This window comes from Calypte anna, chromosome 20, assembly GCF_003957555.1.
Source record: "Calypte anna isolate BGI_N300 chromosome 20, bCalAnn1_v1.p, whole genome shotgun sequence".
In the NCBI taxonomy this organism is placed as follows: domain Eukaryota; kingdom Metazoa; phylum Chordata; class Aves; order Apodiformes; family Trochilidae; genus Calypte; species Calypte anna.
In genome coordinates, this window is record NC_044265.1 from 14,091,121 (window position 1) to 14,106,086 (window position 14,966).

Below are 14,966 nucleotides of genomic sequence, written 5' to 3' on the forward strand. Positions count from 1 at the left end.
TTCGAGGCGCTGGGACACCCGGGGCCAGATCCGCAGCGGCCGCCGGAACCGGCCGGGGGGCTCAGCCCTTCCCGGGGGGCTCAGCCCTTCCCGGGGCTGCCGCCGTCCCCCCCAGCCCCACCGGGGCCGCGAGTGGGGAGCTGGGACGGGGGGGGGGGGCTGAGTCGGGGGGGCTGGCGCAGGCAGCGTCACCCGCCTGGCTCCACCCCCCACCCCCCTAAATGGCGGGGGGCTTCGCCGTGACCCCAGCGCTGGGATGGCAGCGGGACAGTCGGAGCGCGGCGGGACAGAGGGACAGTTCCCAGCCGAGGTGGCGGCTGGAGTGCTCCGGCGGGGGGGACTCCAGACAATTTGTTTGCCAGTCGCTTTTGTTGCTCCTGGGGTGGTTTTTTTCCTACATTTTTTTAAAATTTTAAAAAATTATTAGTATTTGGCAGAAGAGGGGGGTGCGGAGAGGGGGCTGGCACCGGTTATAAAAGCAGAGCTCCCCGGAGCAGCCGGCACCTCCCGCTACCATGAGCACTTCCCTGGCCTGACAGCCCCTGCCTCCCCGGGAGCTCCGGGGTGGGCTGCTGAGAGCCCGGAGCCGCTCTCCTCCCTCCCACCGCCCCTCCAGACGAGCCCCAACAGCCGCTTGGATGCTTTGATTTCTTCCCTGCCCAAAATTCCTCCTGCCCAGATGCAGTGGATAATATTCATGTTGCTGTTATTCATCAGCTCCATAGAAATGCTCACGCAGAACCGATGGAAGAAGCAAGGTACAGTGCGCACAGCCGGCTCGTCCTGCTCAGGTATGGCAGGGCGGCTTGGGGACAAGGTGTGACGCGGGGCAGCATCCTCCCGACCAAGACCCCCGGGTTTCTTCTTGGTGCATGGCCCGGTGCTGGCTCAGAGGAGAAGGCGAAGTGCAGCCCCATGGCACTGCCTGCCCGATGCCAGCCCTGCCCTCGGGGCTGTTGGGGGACAGGGAGATGCTGGGTGGCACCGGGACCGGCTGTGCAAAGCCCGGGGGAGCTGAGGGTAGGGGGGATGGTGCAGAACACGCTGGTTTTCCAGTGTTTCCCTTCTCTGTTTAATGCATTAAGTGTGTGGAGAGTAAAATCCGAGAAGGATGCTCAGAGCCTGAGCCCCATCCCCATTCTCCCCCTGCCCAAAGCCACCAGCCCTGCCTCTGCTCCATGCTAGGGCAGGGGGTGTGCTGGGCAGTGCCAGGCAGTGAACCCCTCGACTGGGCACCCCTCGTGTTCCCTGGCAGGGCAGAGCCAGGGCTGATGCTCAGCTCTGTGCCGGGACCAGCTCCGTTTGGAACCTGTGTGTGCCAGGGACAGGAGCTCGGACACCTTCCCACACTCCTGTTGCATGTTGCATGTGGGGGCAGCGGGTGCCTGTGACGATGTGGGTGGCCAGGCTGGCTGCCAAAACACCCCTGGATGGGCAATGGCACCAAGAGGGGCTCAGGAGGCCATGGGAATGCCACCCGTGCTGCCTGCCATCCACATGGAGCAGCCCAGTGCCGTTGGATGAACAGGGACATCAGGTCCTGGCAGCACCCAGGGCTCTGCACACAGCTCCTGGCCTCCAACAAGTCATGTATCTCCCAGTATAACCAGTTTCAGAAGGGCTGGACTGGTGCCCGAGGGCCAGGAGATGAGGAGAGAGATGATGCAGCACCCCACAGCAGTCCCTCTGCCACCAGGACCTGCCTCTGGCAGTTCCATGGGGGGACAGTCTGGGCAGCCTGGTTCCTTGCAGCCTCCTGGTGCTGTCAGTGCCCATGGCAGCAGAGCTGGGCTTGGCTTGGGCAGTGATGGGTGATGCCACACTGATGTCCAGGTCTGCCATCACCAGGGGAAGAGAACCACTGTGTGTCCCTCATGTCCCCAGTCCCGTGTTTTTGGTGTGAGCCATGTCCCAGTGAGTGGCACAGCCTGCCACCAGCTCCCCAGTGTCACTCCTGGTGGCAGAGGCACGTGCCATGCCAGCAGCCCCAACAGGGCTGGTAGCCCCAGGGTTCCTGGGATGGAGAAATGGGACTGGAGCCTTCTCCCAGGTCCCATCAGTGAGAGGAACAATGCCCATGCAGGGCTCCCACCTTCCCTGCCCCACATGTGGGCTGGAAGGAAAGCATAAAAAAAAACAAAAAAACAAAAACAAAAAAACCAAAAAACCAACCAAACAACCAAAACAACCCAACATCAAAAAGAATTAGGAAAGGGAAAGAAGCTCGTAAATCCCCAGGTCTCCAGGGAAGCTGCTCCAGCTGCAGCCAGGAACACAAATGTTGTCAGCGTTTGGTAAATATGTAACGGAGACCATAACAACTTAATGGATCCAAGGTGCTTCGTTAGCGGGCTCCTGGCAGGCCCAGCCCTAAGGAAGCCTCCCAGCCACGCTGCCATCCTGTGCCCTGGTGAGGGGACCGGGATGAGCCAGCCTGGGGACAGCGGTGGCACTGAGACACTGGGGACCAGCACACCAGGCTGTGGGGCATCACCTGCCAGCTTCCCCACCACCCACCTCTGCTGCCCTCCAGTCCCTCTGCCCTGGCCCCCGTGGCCATGATCCCCCTTCTGCTGCCAGCTCCTGGGGCTCAGAGAGGCCCAGTGCCAGGGATGGCTCCTGGGGCTGGGACCTGTCCCCATGCTGGCCTTGTCTGGCTCATCCTCACCTCATGGGTTCTGTGAGGCCCAGAGCTTCCCCGGGGCTGGTCCTTCCCTGCAGCCCTGGGGGTTGCTACCTGGGGAAAAAAACATCTTAATACTCCAAGATCTGCTGGCAGATGGAGCCCGGGCCCCAGGCACATGGCATGGAGGCTGCTGGCACTGTCACCACTGCACAACACCAGCCTTGTCTCAGGAGCAGTGGTAGCAGTGTCCCAACAGGGGCTGCAGGCTGCTGGGGGCTCTCACCCGGTCCTTGTCACTGTCACCCAGGAGCACAGCAAAGGCAGCCAGGGTGGCGACAGAGGCTCTTGAGCAACCAGACAGATCCTTATCTCAGCTCCTCTTGAGTGTTTCCAAAATGCTCTTTGTCCCCTGACATAAACCAATAAATCCAGGTCAGGGCATATTTCTCTCCGCTAGCCCAGTGGTGGTTTAGCTCATGCTTCCCACAGAGTGGGCACAGGGACAGGGGCCAACCCTCAGCCCTGCACTCCGGGGTGATGGAGGAGGCAGTGACGCCTGAGCTGAGCACAGCGGGGACTGATGGCTCTGCATGTCCCCGAGATGCCAGCCTGGGGACCTGGTGGCATTTGGGAAACAGAGCGAGGTGAGGAGGTGTCTGCAGGGTGACAGGACGACGCTGTCACCCCTGTGGGATGGAGAGGGACTGCCACAGGGCTGGGACAACCCCCTTGTAGCCCGGGCCATGCCACAGCCCCTCTGGGTGTCCCCGCAGTGAGCGCTGGGCTGCTGGAGAACTGCACGGGCTGCGTCCTGTGCTCCGAGGACAACGGGTGCATCACCTGCCACCACCGGCTCTTCCTGCTCATCTGGAGGGATGGCATCCGCCAGTACGGGATGTGTGTCCACACCTGCCCCCCCGGATACTTTGGCGTGAGGGGGCTGGAGGTCAACAGATGCACAAGTACGTCCCGTGCCGGCCAGGGACCCCCCGACCCTCCCCTGACTCCCCTGCGGGTCCCTGGGAACGGCCACGGCTGCACTGCCCACGCGGCCTCCGTGGGGCTTCCTCCCCTTTTCCCCTGCCTCCAGCTGGACCCCAGAGGTTTGCAGAGGGGTGTCCAGGGCCAGGTGCCAGCTCCAGGGCTGTCCCGGGTGACCTGCCCTCCTTCCCGGCAGAGTGCAGGTCCCCCAGCTGCGAGAGCTGCTTCAGCAAAGATTTCTGCATGAAGTGCAAAGACAAGTTTTACTTGCACAAGGGCCAGTGCTTTCGGCAGTGCCCCCCCAGCACCACAGCTCAGCCCGGCACCCGCGAATGCCAAGGTAAGCAGCACCCCGTGCCCCTGCTCCCTGGGGACACTACCGGTGCTGCGTGGTCACCCTCCCATCCCCTCTCCCCCGGCCCTGTTCCCCGCAGAGATGTGCGAGCCGGGACCCTGGAGCGAGTGGAGCGCCTGCACCCACGAAGGACGGACCTGTGGATGCAAGTGGGGTGTGGAGACCAGAGTCCGCGAGGTACCGGGGGCCAACAGGGAGGAGGGGGCTGCCTGCCCCGCGCTGCTGGAGACGAGGAAGTGCCGGATGAGGAAGCACTGCCCCGGAGGTGAGCACTGCCCCTGGGACAAGCACTGGCGTGAGCCACCCCGGTGGGACAGAGCTGCTGAGCTCCAGCTGCTGTCCTGCTGTGCTAGCAGAGGGAAAGGCATGGCCAAGGTGTCCTGTCCCCCAGTTGTGAATTAAAAGGTTTGATCCCCGTGGGGTTTAAGCCCCCAAACCCCCATCAGTGCTGGTGGAACTGGAGGGCATCACCCATAGGATTTCCGATAGCCAAAGCTTTGGCAGAAACCCCCAGGGCAGGGTCCCCCTCCACGGCTCACCCAGACAGATGTTAGCAGCTGCTCCTGCACCTCCTCCCAGTGTGACAGTGTTGTGTTCTCAGGCTGGGGGGTTCCCACCACGTCTCACAGCCCCCATACTGGGCACGGGGTCCTCTGGGTGCAGGCATGTGGCCGGCGATGGGAACCAAGAGGAGGCTGAGGTCATTTTTGGATGCAGCCCTCTGGACCGAAGCCATTCCAATAAATCTCCAGTTAATAACTGGCAGCAAGAGGGAGATACCAATCTTTAAGGCCCGGGTGGAGACCCAACCCTAGTGCAGAGCTGTGGGCTCAGTCTCTGCCATGGAACGTGCCGGCCAGCACTGAAGGAAAGAACGGAGGGCAAGGGAAGAGAAAAAGGATGGAGAAACGGGGGCAATACCAAGATGTGCGTGCAGGGGCTGTGGAGCCAGGAGAGAGGCTCCATGTCAGCACCATCAACCATAAATCCCATTGTGCTGCTGACAGCAGGGAGGAGCTGGATTCCCTCCCCACCCGGGGCCCTGACTCACAGCTTCGGGGAACCAGGTGGCATCGATTTGGGGGCTGTTCCCTGCCCTGCCAGCTCCGGGCCCAGAGAACTGGTGACAGTTTGATGTGGCAAATTTGGCACGGGAGGACAGGCTGCTGCAGAGCATGGGAGCCCTGAGGCCGTGGTGATGGGCTGAAGGAATGGCAAGGCTCCTCTTTTGAAGCTGCTACCTGGGATCAGCTCGGAAGACGGGGAAATCCCTTCGGTGCCTCCTGGACAGCCCCCACTGCCTGCTGCCCCAGCTGGGTGGGCAGAAGAAGGCAGCCCCAGCAGTCTGGCAGCTCCTGGGCAGGCTGCTCAGCATCCCAGCGTGCATCTGCCCTTGCTCCCGGGCTCCTGTCTGCCCGGCCAGGCGCTGGGATATAGGATCCAGATGGAAGAGGATGAGGAGTTCACTTGATGCTGCAAGTCGAGACACCCCCCAAACCCCAGGCGAGCTGGGGAAGGCAGTGGGACCCAACCGTGTGATGAGAGATTTGTGCCACCACTTCTGAGCCATCCTCGGGCAGTGGGAAGGGAGAAGCATCCGCGCTTGGCCGAGGCACAAACCCCCTCATGCTGCTGTAAATCTGCCTTGTGGTGTCTGCTGTGCTCTCCAGACACTTGGTGTTCGTGCTGTGCCCTCTCCTTTGTGGGTGGCAACTGTCTGGAAGATCAGAAGGGAAAAAATACAGAGCTGGGCAGGGAAAGAGCTGGAGCCCTTGGAAAGGATTGGAGACAACGGTGCTGGTGCATCCAGCACTGGGCAGTTGTGGTCCTGGTGCCCCCAGCAGCACCAGACCCCCCCCGTGTCACCCAGCTTGGGGTCATGAGTGTGTGGTGGGTGCATGGGGGGAAGGAAAGCTGAAGCTGCCTTGTTTTGGAGCAGCTCTAACATCCAAGGGAGGATTTGGGATGCGGATGGGGCTTGGGTGGTAGATCAAGCAAACCTTCTCTTTTCTCTTTTCTCTTTTTTCTTTTTTTCTTTTTTTCTTTTTTTTTTTTTTTTTTTTTTCCAGAGAAACACGAACCCAAAAATAAAGGCAAAAAGAGACAGAAGAAGATGAAGACAGACCCACACGTGGGTACCTAGCAGCATCAGCACCAGAGGTGGGGCAATGTGGCAGGAGATGGTTGGGAGCTCTCTGTGATGCCAGGTGATGTCACAGAGAGCTCCTCACCATCTCCCACCACACTGCCCCAGCTACATCGCCCGTTTTTCCATCCACCAAAAAAAAAAAAAAAATTGCACAATTTTCTCCCCTCTTCCTCCCCTTCCCATTTTCTTTTGAGACAATTTATGGCCTGTAAGACATTTCCTTTTTCAGAAAATCTAATTTGCAGCGTCCAAAGCAATGCCCCGGGGCTGGGGGAGGGGGTGGTTCCTTGATATTTTTTTATGTTTGTTTGTATTTTTCCTGTTTTTCCCTCTCCCCCAGCATGTTAGGTCCCTCTTCCTCCCGACGGGTGGGATGGGGTTGGTCCGGGGTGACAATGATGCCTGCCTGGGTAGCATCCCCCAGGGATGGGAGACACCCTGTCCCTCGGTGTCCCAATGGCACAGGGGTGCACAGCATGCAGGATGAGGTCCTCTGTCCTCAGCCACCAGCATGGAGAGTGGTGGGACCCGCAGGATTGGGACCCTGCTGGGGACCATGCCAGCCTGCTGCTCAGCATCCTCACTGGCACAGCAATGGGTCAAATTCTGCCATCTTCAGGCTCACGGAGGAGCAGGAGGAGCCTCTCTCTCTCTCCCAAGCTGGATGTGAGCACAGGAATTTGGGGGGCTCTGCCTGTCCTTGGTTCTACAGCTGCCAGAGCCAGCCCGGGCAGGGATGCTGCTGCCTCCTGCATCTTCCAGCTGGGATGTGCTGCCAGCAGCCACCACAGCCCCCCAGCCCCCTCCCAAATGTCACCAGGGACATGACCCAGGCGTGCTGAGCCCGTCTGTCCCACTGAGCCGGCTGCCACACTCGTGTCACACAGATTTAATGTGTGTTTTGCTCAAATCACTGCTACATCCTCAAGCATCTTTGTGTTTGGGGGATTGCCCGGGGTCAGAGCCCACCCCCTGTCCCTGCTTCGAGCACGGGCAGGGTCTGGCAGTGGCTGTAGGGGCTGTAGGGGCTGTGGGGGATGACAGTGGGGTGCCACTGCTGGGTGCCAGCATCGAGTCGGTCCCGGAAACCAGCACAAAGCTGCTGAGTCAGCTCCTCCGTCCGCTTAACCTCAAATAAATGTATTAAACTCCAGTTTCGCTCTCGCCTTCCGGTTTTTCTCATTTTCAGGAGGAAGGAGGGGGACAGGGACACGGGGCTCTGGCCGGGGTGTTACACCTGAGTCCCCCAGATCAGCATCACCGATCTCCAGGCTGTGCCTGTGGAGTGACTCCGAGCAGGGGAAAGGTTTTATTTTAAAGATGTTATTTAAAGCATCATGGGCTGGAGCCAGGGACGAGCCCGTCGCCAGGACTGCCAGCCCGCAGGTGCCCCGGACTCAGCTCTGCCGCCAGGAAGCACCAAGGGGCTGGTCGGGCTGGTTGGGAATCGCAGCGGGTTTGGGAATTGCCCTCTGGCAGCAATGCTGCCCCCTCCAGAAGACCCCTACCCCTCAGAACCGAGCAGCCCGAGCCTTGCTCCAAGTCCGGCTGGGTCCTGCCAAACTCCGCCTGGGACACAGCCCCCGTCCCGCTCCCCACGGGCTGATCCTGGAGCAACCAAACGCAGCTTGGCTCCTCCAGCGCTACAAATATTCGGGATGCGGGGAGGGAGCTCTTCTCCCCGCGGTGGGGGGGTCCCAGAGATTGCGGACCCGGGGAGGACTCGCTGGATGCCGTCAGGGCTGGGTGCCGGTACCAGCAGTTCGGTTCCGCTGTCTGGCAGCACTGCCCAGGGAGCTGCGCAGGGCAGGGGGATGGGAGGGGTGGGTGGGCTGTGGGTGCGTGTAGCCGGGGGAGGGACAGGGGCTGCGTGTGTGTGTGTGGACATTTATAGATCACGTGTGAAACTTGATCTCCCCGCAGTGGGAGAGGGGAGAGAAAAGATAGAAGTATTGTTTTTAAACAGATTTTTTTTTCTCCTTTTTTTTTTTTTTTTTTTTTTTTTTGTTTCCCTCCCCCTCCCCCCGTGATAAAAGGCCGGAGCTGCCCGAGCCGGCTCAGAGGGAGGGAATGCCGAAATCGCAGCGTTTCGACTCAGCCACCAGCACCCACTGACCCAGCCCGGCACAGAGCCCCCTCCCCACCGACCCCGCGGTGTCCCCCCGCCCCCGGTGCCATGCGGGCGCTCAGCCTGGGCCTGGTGGCCCTGACCTGTGTCACCGCGGTGCTGGGGGTCGGTCACCGACGGTCGCACCGGGTCCAGCACGGCCACTGCAGTTACACCTTCGTGCTGCCCGAGGCAGAACCCCCCCCCTGCCCGCTCGCCCCCCTCGCCCCCGGCCCCGCCAACGCCTTGTTCCAGCGGGATTCACCGGCTGCCGGGACCGGGCACAGCGGGGCCACCCAGCGCCTCCGGCACCTCGAGAGGATCCTGGAGAACAGCACCCAGTGGCTGCTGAAGGTACGGGGGGAGAGGGTGGGGACAGGGATCCACCTGCAGCACCCAAGGGTGTAGGGCTGTGAACCCCCACATCGCTGTGAGGCACCAGGACCCCTCTGCTTGTGCTGATGAGAGAGCGAGCAGCTTGTCCCCAGCTGTCACTGACCAGCTGAGTGGCATCAACACCACAGCCACATCCATGTCCTGATGGTGTCCTGACGGGGTGCAATGGGACCTGCGTGTCCCTGCACTCAGATTTTCGGGGTGATGCCCCCAGCTGAGCACAGAACATGGATCCCAGGGGAGACTCACACCAGCCAAGCTGCTCAGGGACATTCTGTGTGGGCTGTGTGGGACAAAGTGCGCAGCAGGGACTTGCAGGGCTGTGTCCTGTCCCCTCAGCCAATAAATTCCTCAAAAGCTGGACAAATGCTGAGTGCCAGACTCAGGGAGGGACAGAGGGACAGGCAGAGCCAGCCACCACTCCACTGGTGGCACTGAATCTCCATCACTGGAAACCTGATGGGTCTGGTCTACACCCACAGCCCCAGGGGCCCTGCACCTTGGGACTCTTTGTGCCCTGGGATTCCTGTGTTCTGGGATCCCTGTGTTCTTGGGGCCTCTTCTCTGGGATCCCTGCACCCTGGTAACCCTCTGGGCATCACCAAGCAAGGCAGGGGGCTGAAAGGGTCCCACTACAGGTGCACATGGGGCAGGGCTACACATCTGGGCACCACAGCCTTGAGCAGCCCCATCCCACCCCATGGCCCCTCCAGCAAAGACAGTTTTTAGCCTTTTTTTTTTCCTTCCCCCCTTGCCCACACTTGCCTTCCCCCTTCCACACCCCCGCCCCCTGTTTTTCTTTGGCTTTCCTAATTTAACTGGAGCTGCCTGGAGAGGCTTGTTTTGGTCAGACTCCAGGCCTGAACAAACAAACCAGGGGCTCAAAGGAGGCATTGGGTTTGGGGACAGATTGTAAATAACGTCACATCCCCGTTTGCTCTGCCTTGGCCCGGGGAGCCCTGCCGGGTGCTGGGGGCTGGGGACCCCATCCCCCATCCCCCAACAGGGCTCCCCGGCCCCCCAGGAAGACCCCAGCCCCAGGGAGCTTCATGGGCTGATGCTTGGGGCTATTTCTCTGGCTGCACCCAGCCTTCCCCATGCCAGCCTGACCTTTTCCATGGGTATGTGCTGCCCTCAGGCTCAGAGATATGTTTATTTTAAATAATAATAATATAAAAAAGCAAGATTGAGAGGGAGAAAAGGCCTCCCCGAGCCTTGTGAAGCAACAAGATTAACGACGTGGTTAAAGGGAAACTCTCCAGCAATCACTCAGCTCAGGGAAATGTTTTCCAGACGCGGCTCCCTGACCTTTCCCCACTTCCCCCCCGCCCTCTACCATCACATTCCCGTGAGGGAAAATCCCCAGGGAAGTTGGATGCAGGCAACACCAGCCAGGGTGCCCATCCCTGGCACCCCCTGCCCTCTGTGGGTGCCGGGTGTACTGCTGGCAGGGGGCTTGGGGAGGAGGGACCGGGGTCCCCACTGGCCGCCAGCGAGATTTCATGGTGTGCAGACAAGTGCAGAGCACCCTGACCCATCATCCCGTGCCCATCACCCCCTCATCCCCCCCATCCCAACTGGTCCCACCTGGTCCCCAGCCCCGTGGGATGCGGCAGGACGCGGGGCTGTGCCAGGGCAGGGCGCAAGTCCCTGGGGAGAGTGGGGTCCAGGGGGGTTCGGGCAGCCCCCAGTCCCTCTCCTGGCTCTCAGGGCTGCCCAGCACGGAGCTGCATTCCCAGCGTGGGCGGCAGCTCAGCCCCTTCCGCTCCCTGCAGCCCCCGGGCAGGAACTCTGCCCCCGGCGGGGCCATCAGCCCCGGGAGGGAGCGAATGGGAACCTCGTGTCCGGGTGGCCAGAAATAGAAAATCCTTTGGGAAAGGCAGCTCCCCCGCGGGCTGGGAAAGCGGAAGCGACAGCTCGGCTGTGTCCAGCCCTGGCTTCTTCCCAGCCCCGAGCACTTCCCCGTGGCCACCTTCCCCAGCCCGTGGTGGCCCCCCCCAGCTTCCATGTCCTCAACCCTGGGAAACCCATGGCTGGGGGATGGCAGATGGTGACAGAAGGACTTTGGTTGGAAAAGAGCTTCGAGATCATCCAGCCCAGCAGTTAACCTGACACTGACAAGCCCTTAACTAAACCATATCTCCAAACATTATGTCTGTATGACTCTTAAAACCCTCCAGGGACGGTTCCGATGCTTGATAATCCTTCTGGTGAAGAAATTTTTCCTAACATCCAATCTAAACCTCCCCTGGCACAACCTGAGCCCATTACCTCTTGTCCTATCACTTGTAACTTCGTTGAACAGACTCAGTCCCCACCTCTTTCCAACCTTCTCCAAGGTAGCTATAAAGAGAAATAGGTCTCCCCTCAGCCTCCTTTCCTCTGATGATGGTGCTGGGCTCAGGTCACCCTGACCAGGCAGCAGCCCCAGTGCCAGCAGACCTGGACATACCCAAACCTATGCCAGGAATCGGCTGGCACCTCATCCCAGGAATCTTGGCAGCTCCCAAGGCAGCTCCCCCCTGGCAGTTCACTCCATCCTCCCAAGAAGCTTCAAAGGGCCCCTGGGCGGGTGGTACCACGCTGAGATGCTCCCAGGGCTGAGCCTGGGGGCTGTGCCAAGTGCTTCCCGAATTATCCACTGTGTCCCTGCTCTCCTCCACAGCTGGAGAGCTACATCCAGGCGGGCGTGAAGCCGGAGGTGGCGGAGCTGCAGCAGACAGCAGTGCAGAACCAGACAGCCACCATGCTGGAGATCAGCAGCAGCCTCCTCAACCAGAGCGCCGAGCAGAGCCGCAAGCTCACCGACGTGGAGGCCCAGGTGAGGGGTGGCCAGGGTGTCCCCACCACCCCCAGAACTGTGGTGGGTGACAAGGCTTGTGGGGTGATGCCCCGAGGTGATGCTAATGGGGGTCATGGAGCCACCAGCCCCGTGACACTTGGGGACGTGGTATTGCTCTGGCTGCTCACACCAACACTCCCTGGGCAGGTGCTGAACCAGACCTTGCGCCTGGAGATGCAGCTGCAGGAGAACTCCCTGTCCACCACCAAGCTGGAGAAGCAGCTGCTGCTGCAGACCAACGAGATCCACAAGCTGCAGAACAGGAACAAGTAGGGCCTGGGGTGACCCAGGGACCCCCACAGCCCCTGGGCCCTGGTGGGGACGATGATCTCTTCCACCCCAAGCTGCACTTCGGGGGGGGCTTCAACACCCCGAGGGTCTGTCTGGGGTCCCTGGGGGGTTGCATAGTGCTGCCACAGCCCCCTGGGGTGCCAGGGAAGGTGTGATTCAGTGGGTGCAGCAGGGGACAGGGACAGCTCTGGGTCCCCACAGAGCAGAGTGAGGTCCTCTCTGCTGTCTGCTCCCTGCTTGGCTGTTTGCTTCCCATCGCCCCCCCACAAGCCCCCTCCCCATTACCCCTGCCTCCCCATTCCAGCATCCTGGAGACGCGGGTGCTGGAGATGGAGACCAAGCACGAGGTGGAGCTGGCGGGGGCTCGCTCGGAGAAGGAGAAGCTGCAGAGGCTGCTGAGCCGACAGAGCGGCAGCATCCAGGAGCTGGAGAAGTCCCTGATGGCCGCCAGCACCAATGCCAGCCTGCTCCAGCGACAGCAGCTCCAGCTCCTGGAGTCGGTGCAGAGCCTGGTGCGGCTCATCTCCCAGGGCCGAGGTGAGCCGGGGTGTGCGGGCAGGGGACAGGCAGGGGGCAGGCAGGGGACAGGCAGAGGGAGAGCTCCTCCATCCCCACCATGGGGCCCCTGAACTGAGCTAAAGCATAGGGCATTTCACCCCAAAAGGGAACCCTGGATTGCATCCCAGGAGCAGCTCTGAGTCTGCATGGGAGAGTCCGTGTCCCCACTCTGTCCCCAGCCACTGCAAATCCCCAGGCTTAGGCTGGTGGCATCGGAACAACCTCACCCAGCTCCAGGGAGATGATGTGGAAGAAAGAGCAAAAACCCGTGGGCACAAAAGCATCCAAAGGGAGCGGGGAAGAGCAACACCATCCAGGCAGGGCTGTGGGACAGGGGGGCTGTGCCACCTCACCATCCCCTCTGCCACAGCCCCCCTGCCCAGGCAGGAGCAGCTCTTCCAGGACTGCGCCGAGGTGCGCCTGGCGGGCATCCGTGCCAGTGGGGTCTACACCCTCCACATCACCAACCTCAGCGAGCCCAAAAAGGTGAGCGCAGCTCCCACCCCAGCACCCTGGGTGTCTGCTGACCCCAGGGCTACCCCACGCCACCCACTAGCCCTGTAGCACAGTGGGTATCCCTGTGGGATGGGCACATCCCAACCCCTCGTGTGCCCCCCACCCTTTCTGGCCTCGGGGGTGAAGGTGGGAGGTAAAATGGATTTTATTATCACCCACCCCCACAGCCCACCCGTAAGATCCCTGCCCACGGCCACCCAGGGAGGACAGATCCCCCCAGCCAGGCGCTGGGCACAGAACATGCTCACCAGCCCCTCTGCAAGCTTTGGCACCTGTACCAAGCTGCCCACCCTGGGGGAGGGACCCTCACCCATCTGCCCACCCCCACCCCCGGCCCAGCCCGGAGGTCCCACTCCGCAGCCCCTCCCGGCTCTCCCCCTGCAGGCGTACTGCGACATGGAGACCGACCGGGGGGGTTGGACCGTCATCCAGCTCCGCACCAACGGCAGCCTCAGCTTCCAGAGGGGCTGGAAGGAGTACAAACAGGTCTGCACCCACCCACCCCGGGGAAAGGGGCACCTGGGGGAGGAGCATCCCTCTGTCACCCATCCCTTTACTCCCCCAGGGCTTCGGGGATGCAGCGGGCGAGTACTGGCTGGGTAACGAGGCCGTGCACCTCCTGACCAGCCAGGCACCCTACACCCTGCGCGTCGAGCTGAGGGACTGGGAAGGTGGCCAGGTCTATGCCCACTACGGGAAATTCCAGCTGGGAAGCGAGCGGCAGCTTTACAGGTAGAAGCAGGAGGTGGTGGCCACGGGCAAGCGCCCCAGGCAGGCGGGGGGATGGTGTGCAGGATCACACAGGGATACATTGGGATTTCCCAGCGGGATTCCGGCTGCTCCCCAGGTGCTGAGGGACATCGCCGTGCTTCCCACTTCTGGCAGCAGGCTCCTGTGAGCCTGCAGTGGATTTTAAAGCATGGAATTGCGGGAAGGCAGAGGGAATTCCCAGCCCAGCCGGCAGCCGGGCACGGTGCCAGCCGGCAGCCCGGGCTCTCACACCGCAGCTCGATGCGATGCTTGGGCAAATGGGGCATTCCCAGGGGATGCCGGGCATCCCCCGGCTGCTGTGCCCCTCTCTGGGGAGGGATGCCAGGAACATCAGCCTGGCCAGAACAGGAGGGGTGGCCCTGGAGGTGCCACCTGCACCGCACGTCCTTTGCGTGCACAGAGCTGTACCCCCGCAAACAGACGGGCGGAGCCTTGGGAGGAGCCCTGTGCCCCAGCACCACGCAGGACGGCTCCAAGGCCAAGCTGGAGCTGCGGGATCCCCACCCACATCCCTCCACGCGGCCCTCACTCAGCTCATGGCACCCCACGGCTTTCAAAGCCCCCGGGCAGGGCTGAGGGGCTTTGTGACCCCCTCCAACAGCAGCCTGGGGGCACTCAGGGTGGCTATGCCGGGCCGGACCGGACCGGGCCGGGCGGGCAGGCTCTCTCTGCAGAACTACAGCGGGACAGCGGGGCAGCAGAGCGGCTTGGCACTGCAGGGAACCCGCTTCAGCACCCGCGACGCCGACAACGACAACTGCCTCTGCAAGTGTGCCCAGATGCTGTCGGGAGGTGAGGGCGACGGGGAAGGGGACAGACCCACGCGGCACCCACGGGTACCCACCGGGGATGCCACCCACCCTCCCTCTCTCCTGGCAGGCTGGTGGTTCGATGCCTGTGGGCTCTCCAACCTCAACGGCATCTACTACCCGGCCCGGCACAACATCCGCAAGCTCAACGGGATCCGCTGGCACCGCCTCCAGGGGCCCAGCTACTCCCTGCAGGGCACCCGCATGCTGATCCGACCCGCCAGCTTCTAACACAGCAGCGAGCAGCCCTGCCAGCCCGGCACCCAGGGAGGGGACCGGGGGAAAGGGACGTCTGGGGGACACTGAGCCCTCCCCGCACCTGCAGGGAATGTTTTTCCCCAGCTATTATTTTCCTTTTAATCCTGTTTATCCCGTCCTCCGGAATCCTGCACATCCCTGGGCCTCCCCATGCCAACTGCTTCACTCAGGGATGGGGGCCCAAGAGCCTCCCCCTCCCCGAGATGCCCTGCACGTGGGGATTTGCCTTTTCTAGATGTTTCTGGGCATCACAGGGGAAAAGGGAGGGAATGGGGAATGGGGCAGCGGGATGGGGGGACGTGTGTGA

At 61.7% G+C, this 14,966-nt stretch overlaps 2 protein-coding genes across 3 annotated transcripts; both read left to right on the plus strand.

The window, feature by feature from the left end:
• Positions 1-511: 511 nt before the first annotated feature.
• RSPO4 (R-spondin 4) lies at positions 512-7,259 on the plus strand. 2 transcript variants are annotated; one of them, XM_030463329.1, is made up of 5 exons: positions 512-791; positions 3,400-3,588; positions 3,804-3,947; positions 4,042-4,227; positions 6,032-7,259. In XM_030463329.1, exons 1-5 carry the CDS (start codon positions 680-682, stop codon positions 6,103-6,105), a joined length of 705 nt encoding a protein of 234 aa, XP_030319189.1. In that variant the 5' UTR covers positions 512-679; the 3' UTR covers positions 6,106-7,259. The 2 variants fall into 2 exon arrangements, with proteins under 2 accessions (XP_030319189.1, XP_030319190.1); XM_030463330.1 differs by having other exon boundaries at positions 512-758.
• Positions 7,260-8,129: 870 nt separating this feature from the next.
• Positions 8,130-14,761, plus strand: ANGPT4 (angiopoietin 4). The gene is made up of 9 exons (XM_030463307.1): positions 8,130-8,572; positions 11,280-11,435; positions 11,604-11,725; positions 12,052-12,284; positions 12,676-12,791; positions 13,206-13,307; positions 13,387-13,553; positions 14,254-14,384; positions 14,472-14,761. The coding sequence occupies exons 1-9, from the start codon at positions 8,288-8,290 to the stop codon at positions 14,630-14,632; spliced, it is 1,473 nt and encodes a 490-aa protein (XP_030319167.1). The 5' UTR covers positions 8,130-8,287; the 3' UTR covers positions 14,633-14,761.
• The last annotated feature ends 205 nt before the right edge of the window (positions 14,762-14,966 follow it).